Genomic DNA, 15,473 nt, shown 5'->3' with positions numbered 1-15,473 from the left:
GAAAGTGACAGCATTTTCAGTGTTCTCCCAGGTGAAATGGCATGGAGTTAATCAGGTCTGTGACTGGAGCAGAAGGGGAGAGGTAGAACTGTAAGGTTAGGAATTAGGCCAAGAGAACAGCCGACTGCATGTTACAGTTAAGAAGAGATCTGTGAGAAGAAGAGCTGAGCATAGAAAGATTCCCAGATGTAATTTTGGATCTTCAAAACCAATGTTGGGGAACTCTTTAAAATTTATTTTCACCTTGGTCTTAATTTCAGTCTCACAAGGTTTGTTAGAACTGGTACAAGACACAGTCTTACCACAAAAAAAAAAAAAAAGACACAGTCTTGCATCCACCAGGATATTAAATTAAATCAGCTGAGGTAAAAGACTTTCTTTCCTATCTATTTTGACCCCTGGTTTCTGCACAGTCCACAGCAGGAGCATCATTATTGGCTAATGCCTCACCTCTGACTCTCATGACATCACCCTTGTCTGTAACAAATCAAAATGTGACTCCTTTTGGGATGCTGGGTGGCCTTGTTCCAGTGACCATGCCCTTCCAGTTTCCCTTGGAGCTACTTGGCTTCGGAACGGACACAGCTGGAGTGACAACCACCTCGGGATCTACCTCAGCCGCTTTCCACCACAGCCTCACTCAGAGTAAGTCTCGCTCTTCACTCACACACTGTCTAGTGGCAGAACAGGGGCTTTGGAATTTAAGAAATACAGTTTATCTAATGTACGATTAAATTATGGGCTCTGGGACCATATTTATACTTTAAAATGAACAAATGAACCATCTATACCAATTTGTATCTTAAATGAAATTTATAAAAGTCAAATTTGTTAGATTATCTACTTATACATAATGGCATTGATAACATGGGACATTTGTTAATATGTGTGTTCTAGTTTTAAAAGGCCTTTGAAGTCAGACTTGTGGCATTAGATAAAGTATTTTAGAGTTGATCCAAGAGGGCTCACATCTTAAAGATCACTGACAACTCTGTTTTCCCTTCAGATTTACTAAAGGGTTTACAGCCAGGAGCTCCGCACACAGCAACACTTTCCCACTCACCTCTGCCTACACACTTACAGCAAACATTTAATGGTAAGAAAGCTACCTCTTCCTTCATCTCTTCATTGTTTATGAATATAAATTATACTTTTCTGAAAACCATGGAATGACAGCAGTTGGAAAAAAAATTTTTGTGATTAAATTCTCATTGGCAGCAAAATGCTTGTAAGAAAAAGAAAATTGGTCAGTGAGGTGTTTTGTTGCATATGAAAGGGCCTTTTTTTTCTTTTTTGTCCCTGTTACTGGAGAGCAAACTCAGGACCTTCCATTTGCAAGGCGGGCGCACTGCTGCTGAGCCATACTCCCGGCCCTGAAAGGGTCTTGTTGAAGGTGTGTACTGTGTAGAGTGATGGCTAAGAAGAGGAATCATATAAGTTATATACAGCTGTGCATGATGGTGTACACCTGTAATTCCAGCAATGCTGGGAGGCAGATGCAAGAGTGTCACAACTTCAAGTCCAGACTGGGCAACTTAGACCCTATCTCAAGGAAAAAAAAAAAATTATAGGGCTGGAGATGGAGCATAGTGCAAAGGCCCTGAATTCAATCTCGAGAACTGAAGAAAAAATGAAAAGTTATATGCAGGAATTAAATAGTTTACCTGTGTTGAAAGTTTATTAAGTACAGTTTGGTCTTGTGACAACTTACATGGAAGAGCTGATTTAATCCTTACGGTAAGCCCTGGAATGACATAATGGTGGGTGCCCATTTCACAGATCAGAATACAATCAAGTGAGATAAACAGCTTGTCCAAAATAACATGCTAGGGTTTGCTCTCAGATACAAACTCAAGAAACCTGTATTCATTGTTTTTAAGTGTTAGGGACTGAACCCAGGGCCTTGGACACTCCGAGCACATGCAGTTAATTGAGCTACACTCCCAACCAGTCTCTTATTCTTCACCATCAAACTTGGCTGTACCTTAGCATTAAGGCTGTACCTTAAATTAACATGACCCAAATTATGCGTTGTGTGGTTACAGCCCAGCTTGCCTACACTGGAATCAGTGCTGGAGAGTGGGCATCATACATAGCAGCCTCCAGGTTCCTGCTTAACAGCTGGTCTCGATACACTGCTTATGCACTCTTTTGGAGACTATTTTCCAAGTCTTCTGAGGAGAAATAACTTCTCAGCTGCCCTTTCAACATTGGAAGTTTACTAGTGCCTTACTATTCTTTTTGGCCACTGCATTAAAAATGATCTTTGACCTGGTTTACCACTGACCACGGTGCAAAGATGGGGGCCTATAGCCATCCTATAGATGGAGGCCACCTGTTGTCATTTGTTTTCCGAAAGCCCTTTGGTCATTAGAAGCAAGACACTCTAGAATACTGTTACACAGCATGAGTACAGTAACAGTTATATACTGTACATATCAAGCCAGGGGCCGGGGATTTAGCTCAGTGGTTCCTCCACCTGCCTCGCAAGCACAAGGATCCGAGTTCAATCCCCCCCGTACCAAAAAAAAAAGAAGCCAGGAGAGCCGGGCGTGGTGGCTCACACCTGTAATCCCAACACTTGGGAGGCTGAGGCAGGAGGATCACTGTGAGTTCGACACCAGCCTGGGCTACATAGTGAGTTTCAGGTCAGTCTCAACTACATAGTGAGACCCTGTCTCAAAAAACCAAAAAAAAAAAAAAAAATCAGGAGAAAGGTTTTCACCACAAAGAATTGGTGAATATTTTAAAGGATAAAAGTTTAAGAAAGATAAAACTCCTGTAGTAAGCTCCCTCAGATTCATCCTTGAATGAGTGTACACCACAATTGAGCAAAGTAGGCCATATAAAGTAGGCATAAACATCAATAATCCTGATTTTCCCGACCTTGATTAGGCTTAAAATTAATAGGAGGGGGGCCAGGGATTTAGCTCAGCAGTTTGGTGGCCTGCCTTGCAAGCGCAAGGACCCGAGTTGAAAAAAAAAAAAAAAAAAAAAAAAAATTTAATAAGGGGGCTGGGCATGGTGGTACCCACCTATAACCCCCGCATTCAAGAGGCAGAGGCAGGAGATAGCCAGCCTAGGCTACATAGTAAGTTCAAACCCAACCTGAACTACATAACATGACTCTGACTCAAACAAAAAATTTAGTAAGAGGAATTGTTCTGTGACTGGAGTGTCCTCCCTGAGTGTGGATAACTGCTGGTGGTGTGAGTCCAGCCAATGGTGCTCATGGGCAGAGATATGAAGGGTGTTCTGGCAAGGAACTAACTGAGCAAGATTCTTGATTGTTTTTGAGACCAGGGTCTCACAATGTAGTTCAAACTGGCCTTGAGCTCACTCTCCTGCTTCAGCCTCCCAAATGCTAGGATTATAGGTGGCTGCCTCCACACCTGGCTCCAGCTCTTAGGTAGATTATCTTGATAGCACTTCTGTGCCATAGTAAGAAAAGAAATATGACTTCCAGTCTTTTCCAAATAAAGTTTAAAACTTCTGTTTAAAAAATACTTTAAGGAGGTTGGGGATTTAGCTCAGTGGTTCTGCTGCCTGCCACCCAACCCCAAGGTTCCGAGTTCAATCCGCAGTACCAAAAGAAAAAAAAATTTTTTTGTTGGTGGGGGCAGGGATTTAGCTCAGTGGTTCCACGCCTGCCTTGCGACCACAAGGTCCCGAGTTTGATCCCTGGCACCAAAAACAAACAAACAAACAAACAAACAAACAAAAAACAACTGTCTTAACTACACTTGTAATCTCAACAGTCAGGAGACTGAGGCAAAAGTATCATAAATTCAAGGCCACTTTGGGCTACATAGCAAATTCAAGTCTGACCTAGACTACATAGAGAGACCCTATCTATAAAACAAAACATGGGCCAGGAATTTAGCTCAGTGGCACCACACCTGCCTCACAAGGGCAAGGTCCCAAATTCAATCCCTAGTACCAAAAACAGAAACAAAAGGGGCCATAACCATTTTATGAATTTAATTATACCAGATGAAAGTATTACACAGATCAAGTATTTCTTTCTATAAATGTAGATACATATTATCTTATAAATTAAGAAGCCTTAGATGTTGTCACCAAAGTTATTCTTTTAAATTTTTTTACCAGATTTTTTGTGTTGTTTTGGTACTGGGGATTGAACTCGGGACCTTGCACTTGCAAGGCAGGCCCAGTGCCACTGAGCTAAATCCCTGGCCCTTTACCAGTTATTTTAATAGTGTCATATGTATGAAATTTTTGAAATAATCTTATTTCATTGATACAGCTTTTATTCAGGTTTTGCGGGGGGGTTTGTTTGTTTTGCTTTTGGTTTTGTAGAGAAATTTAGATATCCAAGCGGGCCATGTGATTTATATGGCCTCTTTCAGCTTTTAGCTTCTTACTGTACTGTGCTACAATAATTTGTTCCTTTCGCCTGTGGATCTCTGTTGGGTCCTTTTCCCTTGAAGTAGAACCTTCCCTCTCTGGGGGCTTCATCGTCCTTGAGCCCTCCCCTTCAGAGATTTTTCCCTGTATTCTCTTGACTCTCTAGATCACTGGCTCCTACTCTTGCCTGCCAGAGTATTCCCTTTTCCTTTCTTGTCCCAGTGTTTCTAGGTGATGAATCTGAAATTTAAATGAAGTAATAATGGGCAGGGGATTTAGCTCAGTGTTTTGGTGCCTGCCTCTCAAGCACAAGGACCCAAGTTCAATCCCCACTACATAAATAAATAAATGAATGAATGAAGTAATCAACACTTTCCCCATTAACATTGATACAGCAGAATGTAGAAATGGCGGACTATGGATTTAGCTTAGTGGCATCTTGCCTGCTGAGAAAGTACAAGGTCCTAAGTTCTATCCCCAGTACCACCCAAAAGAAAGAATAAAATGAAAACCATTATTCTATAGCAGACTTCTATCCCTGATACTCGGTCAGAACCAAAATGAAGATGCAGCTGGATTTTTTTCACTACCAGTGCTACACTCATTTATCTGATATTTGGGAATTATGGATAATTGCTATATCACAGCCCAAAAAATTGAATTCCACTTAGAAGAAAATGAAATAGACCTTGTCTCCCAAAAGAATCAAAAGGTGTGGTGGGTCCCTCAGAGGTGGGAGTTGTGTCTCTGGGTCCTTGGTACCCTCTCAGCAGTGGAAACACTCAGCTGAGAGGTAGATGATAACAGAATTAGGACTGAAAACCAACTGAACTATAGTCACGTGAGATAATGGGATCATTGTTGAGTTTTGAATCTTTATATGTAGTCAGCCTTTGTAATACTACACAGCATTTCAAATATTAAAGGTTATCTCTGGAGCTGTCTTCCACGTACATTTTTTTTTTGCTCTGTTTTTCTCATCTATTTTTCTGACATGTCCAATCATACCAATTTAACATCTCTTTTTCTTAGATGGAGGCCAAAGTAAAGGGGACACTAAGTTACCACGGAAATCTCAATGACTTCCCAGCGAGCAGAGACGAAATGTTTAGCTGACTGATGGGATCTACCTGATGGGAAAGTCCTTACGTGGTCACAGGGCTGCTGTTTCTGTCGATGTTTACATTCTCGTCCCAAGCACTGTGGTGAGGAGGAAAAGGAAAGAAAACATTACTTGAGCAATGCCAGGTGCAGGAGGAAGAAATGCTTTTGTGCAAAGTTAGTTACCTTTGGTCTTTCCTAAAGAAAGAGTTACCATGTTAACTGACTCAAAAGAGACTCAGCTGTCAAACCCACAGAAGTACAAATTTGATTTTTCCCTGGGGAGGAGGAGGAAGTTGAGAGGATTTGGGTAAATACCATCCATCCTGGGGGTTGGATCTGAACACTTGTAGACATAACCACATAATAAAAGCAGTAGCTCTTGAATTAGGCCAGTTTGTCAGGAGTAAAGATCATGTCTGACTAAGTGGACAGTATAGAAGATTTGCCACAAATCAAATGAATAACCTTAGGTCTGATAACAGTTAGTAGCCGAAGAAATACTTAGCCTCAAACATCCTGAGCAAACTTGAATCTTTTCCAGTATGTAGCAACTCCCATGTAAATCAGTGGACTAAAGATGCATCAGGAAATGTATTCAAGCACAGTGATATATATTACTAAATCATCTAGATTTTTAGAAGTCATGAAATTGAGCCTGTTATGATAACAGGCAACATAATGTCCCCTTTTTGTAAAAGGGTCAATTTTCATCTTCCATTTAGAAGCAGGTACTTAACTCTTTTCTTCAGGTGATTTATGCATCTGATATTGACTGGTTAATTTGTATTTCTAGTCTTGATTTTAAAATGTGACTGTGTTCGCATTTTTCACTTGAGAAATAGGAATCTTTGTTACTGGGCTGCTGTTTCCCTGCTCTTCCCCCTTGGCAGGCCTCTTAACAAGAACTGTGAACTCACCCCAGTTCACCTTACTTTATAACTTTGCTTTCTGTTCTTTTAGCTACTGATACTTCAGGTGATTGTTAGTTATTAATAGAAACAGGTAGAAGTGTATACTACATATATTTTTTCAGTGGTCACCCAAATAATATATATAAAATTTCTGGGTTTTGTTGGTATTTTTAAGAGGAAGAATTACATTAGAATCATCGTATACAGGGGTTGTCTTTTATAACAATTACAGTGTAATTTATCTTCCTGTATCCATGTAGTGAAATTGTTTGGAGCATTTGGGATTTTAAAGCTTACCAATATTTACTGAGAGTATTGATGTCAATAACTGTGCAGATAATAAGGTCCTTAGTTACTAGAGCTTCCTTATGCAAATAAGTTAACAAAGGGAGTTAAGGGAAACATTTATATTTCTGTCTGGATATATTTCGTTTTATTTTGCCCTAGCATCATTCTGGTATCTTTTGTGTTTTAAACTTGTGAATATTTTCACACTACCCAACAGTTGTGTAAGCTCTAAATGTGTAACTTTTTTCCATTTATAATAACAACAGACTAACCACCAAACAACAGCATTGGACTAGTAGTAAGATTTCTTTCATAGTTTCATTACATGTTACCCTATACCATTGTTTATTCAAATAAGAGTTTTAACCAGACCCTTTTTTTCTCTTATAAGCAGAAGTCCCAAATTGCCTTCAGGACTATAAATAACCACAGATCCACAGATCTATATGCCTATATTTTGATACTTTGGCTTGCTTCATAGCAAGAAAAAAAAAAAGTAACTGAAAACTTCCTTTTTTTTTTTTTGGTACAGGGGATCAAACTCGGGTCCTTGCACTTGTGAGAGGCGCCGGAATCCCTGAGCTAAATCCCCCACCCAAAAACTTCAGTTTTAAAGAACTTGTTACTGCAAGGGAAAATTATTATTTCAAAGGAATCATTAATGGATACTGGGATGTTGCAGAGGTCTGACTTGAATTCAGTATGTTTGATTAAGATTTATTTTCTTTTCCATAGGGAAGCATCCTTAAATCTTGATTTATTCCAGGGTAGCAGACCTCTTGCGTTTGCCTTTGCTAACCCTACCTGGGCTGGTGGTAGGAGTTTTCCTTTGGGGAGGTAGCCTTTGTTTTACTACTTCTGCCAGGAGCAAGGTCAGAGTACATATTAATCCCTTCCTGCTGACTGGTGTTACATGTATTTGTCTGTGTTTGTGTGTTTACACACATACATATTCATATAAATTAATTGCTACCATAAGTCAAAGACATATTATAATTTCTTAAACCCATCAATTCTGAATCATGCTAAATGAAGTTCCCTGATACTCTGACTCTTTTGTCATCACTAGGAAAAACAGATTTATTATTTCTGTTCCCCGTGTCATCTTTTACTAACCAGTCACTATACTTGAAAGCCTTTGGCTCTGCTAATATAACATGGAGACTCTCTCTTCTCCAGGACTGCAGTCAGACCCCCACCTCAGCACCCACCTGCCCCTTCACAGATCAATTTACATCTGTCTCAGTCAGGAGCCTCCTTTTGTGTTGTACAAACAGGAAATGGGTCAAAATCCTTGTCTTTCTCCATAGATAAAGTATAATCAGAGTTTCTACATGTAAATACTTATTTCTTTTCTAGATCATAACATTAAAAATGGTGTCCATACTTTATGGTCATCTGTCTTTACAGTTTTATTACTAAAAACAAACATATAAATTGGTTATTTTTTAACACAGAGACTTGACTCATACTGTATTTTTGCACTTAAATTATGTTATTTTTTAAAACTATAATTGGAAAGGATATCTATAGAGCAATGTGTATTTCAAAGAGCATTAGCAACATCCACATGCAAAAGTAATCAGCACACTTAATTACATCCCATTCAGAGGGATTCTTGATTCAGGAAGATTAAGTTATTTGTTTCCAACTGTCTTATTTTGAAATTGCCTTCACTGATATATATATAAGCTGTTACTGTACATACAAGTTAATCCTCAGTATTCACAAGCAATAATGGTCAGCAGAACCGTCCTCAGAGATAGCTGTGCTGGACCTCAGTTGGAGACTGTTTGGGAGTAAAGTGTCAAGCTCATTCAGAGCCTCCAAATTAAATGCAAGCAATAATTTCCATTGTAAGTGAATTATAATTCTTTCTCATACGCTTCTGAGATTAGAGGGTAGGAAATCATGATTTTAAAACAGCCTGAAGAAAAGGTTTTGGGAAAAGAAATGAGATTAATCTATAGTCACAAAACCCCGAAACAGTACTTTGAGGAAATCAAGAGGATTGTGTAGTACATTCTTTCATGCCCACCACCCCTTTGATGGATGATGTTAGCCCAAATTCCTTTGTTTCGTGTCATAGGATTTATGGGATCACCAAGGTAAAGGGAAGGTACATGTTTGAATACTGTGGGTTTGACACCTGTTTGAAAACAACTTACTGGAACTGATTCTTAACCCAGGATATTCTTTTTTCCCAAAGCAGATCTAAATTGTTTACTACCCAGGAATGGAAAGGGCAGGCAGCTCTAGTCTTTCTCCTCTGGTTGCCCTCTCCCATACCCTTTTCCACCTTGACTTGGATTCAAGACATTTTCTGAAATGAAAGTTCTACTGTTATTTAAACTGCCATTGATTGTGAGAACTCTTTGGGATCATCTCTAGAACTCCAGTTATCTATCATATTTGCTGCTACATTTGAAAAAATGAACTTTGCTCATATTGGTTGACTTTAATTTACATTTTTTTCTAGGAGTTTTGTTATATAATTTGACCCATGTAAAGAATTAGAGAACTTTTATTTTAGGAGTGTACCATAAAAGCACACTGGTCCCTGTATTGTTATCATTTATGTTTTGAATTTGTTTGCTTTGTTCTTTGGTTTTTGTTTTGTTTTTCAAGTTGGAAATAGAAGAATGAAAGAATTCTATAATCAGGCCAAACTTGAGAACTTTCCCTATATATCGGCACTAATTTCTGCTGACCAGTGTTCTCAAAGGGGCACTTTGACTTTCTATTCTGCATGTATAATTTTGTTTTGAGGGGGGCTTTTGATTTTGTAAAAATTAAGCAGAAGTGCAGTAGTAGATAAATAACTGATCACAAACATGTTATGCAATTTTACTTTATAAAGTTTTAAGGGAAAAGTTTAATTCTTTGTAAATAATTTCTTAGCCCTGGTAAATGCTTATATTACTCTAAAACATGCTCAATTCAGGCCTTTGTCTTTGTTAAGTGCCTTTTTTTCTTTCTTTTGCCCTTCTTTTGAAACTGTACTCAGATACCCTAAGTACCTTTGGTAGGTCAGGGGTTTCAAAAGGAAAAATCTCAGACTTGCCAGCATAACACCATGCTGTAATACGCTTCCTTTCCTTTGTGTGTATATGGGTATAGTGTAAGGTACTTACATACATACATATAAGACTAGTAGCTGCTGTACCATTGCATCCTTTCTGAGCACTGCCCTTTTGATGTTTGGGAAACATCTGCCTTGTTTATTCCATTGCTTTTAGTTGATTAAAATAGGAAAATTGAGAGATTATCTTATCACAAGATACTCTCTTCCCCCTTTGAATAATATCTATTTGTAGAAGTTAACCAATGTGTGTGTGTCAGTTATTACAAGTAAATAAATTTAATGGATTCATTGATTGTTCCTGGATGTAACCTACTGCTCTGTACCCTTCAAACTTGGCATAAGTAGTCTAAGACAAAGCATTGGAATAACAAGAGTAGCTTGCAGGTTTAGTTGATAGAGCAAGATGCACTTTGGCAGGGAAGACTAAACACGTGGAGGGCTAGAGTTGCAACCATGGCATGGTAGCAAAATATATCTTGGAGGAAGTTAGCAACCGTGTCAACACTTAAAAAATATCTGCCGCATATAGTGGTGTATGCCTATAGTCACAGCACTTGGGAGGCTGAGGTAGGAAGATCGCCATGAATTCAAAGCCAGCCTGAACTACATAGTGAGACCTTGTCTTTAAAAAAGTTAAAAATATCATGTTTTTTTCTGGAAAATGTTTTGAAGAATTATGTAACTGCATATCTGTTAAAACACAAGTAAACTGAAGCAGAAAGACTACAGATACTGAGGAAAACATTCATATAATCTATACCATTCTTGAGAAATCGTCAGTCTTATTTTTATTTGCCAGATAATTACATCTGATGTTAGAATTCTTTAGATTTCTCCCTTGAGCAAAATAACGTAAATTTCAGTATCTATGATTTATCTATTTCTTATTGAAAACAAATAGATGTGACTTGTTAAGGGAAACTAAATTGAACCAGTCCTCAAAAGTAGTACAAATGTATTTAAAATAAAATTACCCCATTTTAAATAAAAGTTTGATTTGGAACAGGAGACTGGTGGCTAAAAGTAAGAAACAGAGGCCCCTGGTAGCAAAACTATTATCAGACAGATGGAATAATTGCTAAATTACTATATCTAAGGGGAATATCATTTAACCTTTGTGCCTCAGATTACCCATGAGACAGTTGGGTATACTAATGTTGACCTACCTCCCAGGGATATCAGAGACTTTACTGTTTCAAAAATATTTTGACTTTTTCTAAAATGTCCTATGTAATTAAAATTAATATTATCATCTTCCTTCAGAGGCTGAAAAATGTTTTCCTTGTGGGTATAAAGAGAAACCTATGATTTTTATGTTTTAAAAAATCACTGGAATTCTAATTTAGATACATATTATTTAAACATAACTATATTTGTGGTGGAATAAAATGGTTAGTATCCGATAAAATGTGGTGAGAATGGAGAGATACTAAGTTTCTTACTTATAAGTGGATTTTTTTAGCTTTTCATGGTATTGTTCATGTGATATTTGCCAAGATTGTGGAGCTAAAGTTAGGTAAAGTTTAGATGATTACTTGTTGAAACTGATAAATGATCCTGCAAGTTTTATCTGCCTCACTTTTCCATCTTCTTAGTCTAATTCCCTTGATATTATTAGTTGGCAATTGACAGCTAACCTTTTAACGTTATAAAAATGAATGGGAGTCTCCTTGCCTCTTAAGTGTGGGGCAGACAGCATGCTGTCCTCTAAGAACTCTAGGGTTCCCCAGCTCTGTCCTGAAGAGCGAACTGCTGCACACAGCCAGCCACTCTGCCCTGTGCGCTCCACTTCTCCAGCCCCTCAGAATTGCCCCTCAGCTGCTCAGTTTGTAGGAAATAGGAAGGAGCAGGTGGGATTAACTCCCTAGCAAGTAGAGGTGGTCAAGGTGGAAGGCGGCATTGTTTCCCCAACTCCCATGAGGAATGAAGATCATTTCACCCACTTTCCATCCCTGTGTACTGAGTAATACACAGAATTACCCTTTTCTCACTTTTTTCTTTGTTTTGTTTCATTTTTCTTTTTTTTTTTCCTTCTCCCTTTTCTCATTTAAAACAAGAAGAAATGGGTGCTGTAACTATAGCTAGAACTAATTACTGGATGTGTGTGTACGTGTGTGTGAATTTAAATTGTAACACATATTCAGGGTCAGGAAGGAGAAAGCAAGGGGATGAGGAACAATTACCCAGCTCAAGCAAGCTAGGAGATAAAAACCACCCGGCCTGTGCAGACAAGCATCTGGGTTCATCCCAGAGTTTGGTAGGGCCCAGTTACTCTCTAGTGATGCAATTTTTGAAAATTATTTTCTGGGTTTTTGTTGCTTTTTTCCAAATAAAGCCTTAGTCAATAGCCTCTAAATACCAGCTATGCAGATAAACACACAGTTTTCCACATTTCCCTCCTTTTCCATTTCTCAAATAACAAATGTTAGGACTTCTGCCCAAAAAAATAAGACATAAAGATTTTGTTGGATATGTTTGTTCCTCTAGAGAAAACAGAATAAAATAGACATTTTATGTGTTCATCTGTCCTAAAATGTGAACTTTATATTCAAAAATTCAACTACATCAGTCCTTTGACAAGTGCAGAACTATAGTTATGTTGTGTCATGTCACAGTGAAACGTCCCAGTGTTCAATTTTAGACTTTAGATTCTGTGACGCAGTGTTCTGATTTATAGAGCTGAACATGTGGTCAGACTCTAGAAGCAGCTTTGAATATTAATGTTGAATCCATCCTTCATTTCCTTCAGTCTTCATTCTTCTTCCCATTGATATGAGCGAACTCTTCTGTTAACTGCGTCACCAACCAGGTCCCCGGCAACAAGGTGAGCGCCTGGGAGGAGAAGTTACCCTTGTCTCTCACTCCCTCTTCGCTCATCTGCCCTTGTCTGTATTGGACTCCAAGGCTGAGCCTACAGTGCAGGAGAATGCTTACACCCCTGCCCCCGTCACAAGTGGGGCTGTCTGAGGAGTTTCATGAGAATGCCTTTGAATAATTTGATTAGTCCCAGAGTACCATTTGCTGGAAAAGTTGCTTTTTGTGACCTTTATTTAATTCTTCCTGTTACAATATTTCTACTTCTCAACCTTTCCCACACATTAGCAATTCATAGTTAGTATTTAAAATTTGAACATGTCTTCAAACTGTTACCCAAACAGGTCAAGGACACTTTTTGAAGAGTCTTTGTGTCCAAGACTTGGAGTCATCCGTGGTGTTCACTGGTGACTGGAATTTTCTTCTCTTCTTCTTTGTATGAGAAAAAAATAAGTAAATTTTGTGAGCCAGCAATGTAGCTTGAGCTAGAGCACCTGCCCAGCATGCATGAGGCCCTGGATGCCATCCACCAAAAAACATGATTTTTCATTACTATATAATGTGGTAGCAGTGCACTTTGTGTCCTCCTCCTGATATTTCAAAGTTGTTCATAAGAGATGAAGACCTCTGTTAGGGGGCTCTTCCTCATAATAGTCTGCCTTGCTTTTGTTTTCATGTTTCCCCTAGCACAGATCAATTTTGAATGCTACTACCAATTTTATGTTCCTTAGAAAACACTATATTTTATCTGTTTCCATTTAACATAGTGCTATTTTATCTTAAGTCTGGTTTTTAGATATTGGACAATAGAATACTAATGAAGAACCTAATTAGAACACAGATGACTATTACCCAAGATAACTTGGAAATATTTCTGTTTTTGAAGTTAACAACTCCAGCTATCCTCAAAGCACATTTTAGGAATCAGCAGAAACTAAGACCAGCCAATTAACATGTTTTTCTGTGTGACAGCCTGCCCTTAACCTAGCAAATCTTAGCTATCTTATATTTTCTATCCTTACAACACACCCTTTTTTGCTTATCTCTACTGTTTTTAGGTAGGTAGTGTAGCCTCTGTTAGAAAATTGAGGTTTCTTTCCAATGCCTCTGAATTCTCCCAGTTTAGGCTGGTAGGATTATAAAAGAAAAGAAGTCATTCTCCCTTGACAGAGGGGTATTACTGTGCTACGTGGTTGGACAGTTGGCCAACTTTGATCACCTTTTTGCTAAAGTCTTGGCTAAGCCTGCATAATGAATTTCATCTACCTCCTGACACCTGTAGTCAGTCAGAAGGTCTCCAATCAGTAGAGCTAGGTTCCTGGCCTTCAAAAAGTTTCCTCACTTGCAGCTAGCCTCCAGAGAGAAGAGCCAGGCTGTGCATTGTCTCTTTGTTTAATGTCATTGAAAATTTATCTTATTTTAGAAAATATCAAAAATATCATGTTGTTCTATGGAAACACTCCTTAAATCTGAGGCATTCTTTCCTTGCTAAACAATGTCAGACTTAAAGAAGGGGAAAAATATATCTCTGGCTGGTGACAAAATCATGCCCCAATTGATACATTAATGTCTACCAAAGTACCGAAGCAATGTGTTTTCTCTCTTTAATTATGAGCAAGATTTATTTGTGGTTGTAAAGATTACTATGGAACCACGGGTCTATTTGCTATAGCTAATTGGTAATCATGAATCTGATTTCTAGCCTGGGTAAGCACACAGTATGAATTTTGATAAGGGAAGGATTTTTGTTTGGTAATAGAAGAAAGACAGCCCTTGATTACACGGTAAATGTTCCATCTGCTGAGGAGCTCCTCTCCAGTTAGACAGCTGCTGCGCAGTCGCACACAGGCACCATGTTGCAGAAACAGTCCCAAAGGAAAGAGCCTGAGGAACAAATGGTCCTCTAAGAGAAAGGCATGAATTTCTTGCTGCATCTGCTCATACCACTTTGCTACCTTGAAGGGATATGCTGTATTTCAAATAAGTTGTGTGACTTAATATTTGGGGATTTTTTTTCCTCCTTTAAAAACTGGACCTGAATACAAGTTTTGAGTTGATATTTGTAATAATCTCAGGACCTGAAAGATTGTAGCATTTAGTGTGTCTTAAAAATTATGTACTGTACCAGCCATGGATTTTTGTAAATATACCTGTCTCCCTTTTTTGTATTATTTTAGTAAAAAATAATAAATTTAAATAAAAGGGGGTGGTGACTACATGTGTGTGGGTGTGGGTATGTATGTGCGTGTGTTTGTATAAGGCTGTTCTGAGATGAACTGGTGCTTGTTTAACTTTGGGCTCAGCTAGGAGCAGGAATATGGACAAACTGCTGCTACTGACCCTGCACTGAGCCGATGTATTTCCGTGCTGTCTTTCTAGTGGCTGATGAGATGACTTGGGAGATTACTTCCCACTACCGCTTGGCTTTGGCCTTCTCAATTCCACACACCCTTAATGTTCTCTCTGGTTTTTAGAGGAGTCTTGTCGCTCTTTCCTAGAGAAGAAGGTCAGGTTAATAAAAATTTTTTTAAAAAATAGTTTTTTTAACCAAAAAAATTCACGTATTTCCTAAAACCCTGGTGAATTTTGGGTGTGTGCAAGAGCAAAAACATTCCTAAATATTGGCCTGTGAATTTAGCAAATTAACCCCATGGATGTACTCCTTCAGTGCAGGGATTTTTATTTTATTTTTTTCTGCAACAGCCTTGCTCATATTCCGGGTGTAGCTAGCAAACTCCTGATTTGAAGCAAGAGCCTTATTTGATTCAGTGTAGATGTTTCCTGTCTATCCTTTGTGACAGGACCTTTTACCTGAGTGTTTTTCTTTTTGTATGTGTTATGTGTCTGTTGTATTAAATAAAGAGGAATGTACATACTGTTCCTGTGTCTGTTGTATTATTGGG

The 15,473-nt window shown here is 38.5% G+C and overlaps 1 protein-coding gene across 1 annotated transcript in view; it reads left to right on the top strand.

Annotated features, from left to right (window-relative positions):
- Ubn2 (ubinuclein 2) overlaps positions 1-10,321 on the top strand; it is an 89,683-nt gene extending 79,362 nt beyond the window's left edge. Inside the window, exons 16-18 of the mRNA XM_010631719.3 lie at positions 414-645; positions 1,007-1,096; positions 5,401-10,321. Coding sequence (XP_010630021.1) covers positions 414-645; positions 1,007-1,096; positions 5,401-5,450 — 372 coding nt within the window. The 3' untranslated portion in view covers positions 5,451-10,321. The remainder of the gene's footprint in view (positions 1-413; positions 646-1,006; positions 1,097-5,400) is intronic.
- Positions 10,322-15,473: the final 5,152 nt, after the last annotated feature.

The sequence above is a fragment of the Fukomys damarensis genome, unplaced genomic scaffold (assembly GCF_012274545.1).
Source record: "Fukomys damarensis isolate Sample0158 unplaced genomic scaffold, DMR_v1.0_HiC HiC_scaffold_16, whole genome shotgun sequence".
Taxonomy (NCBI): Eukaryota; Metazoa; Chordata; class Mammalia; order Rodentia; family Bathyergidae; genus Fukomys; species Fukomys damarensis.
The sequence above is the reverse complement of the archived record's forward strand: the minus strand, read 5'-3'. Positions and strand labels throughout refer to the sequence as shown.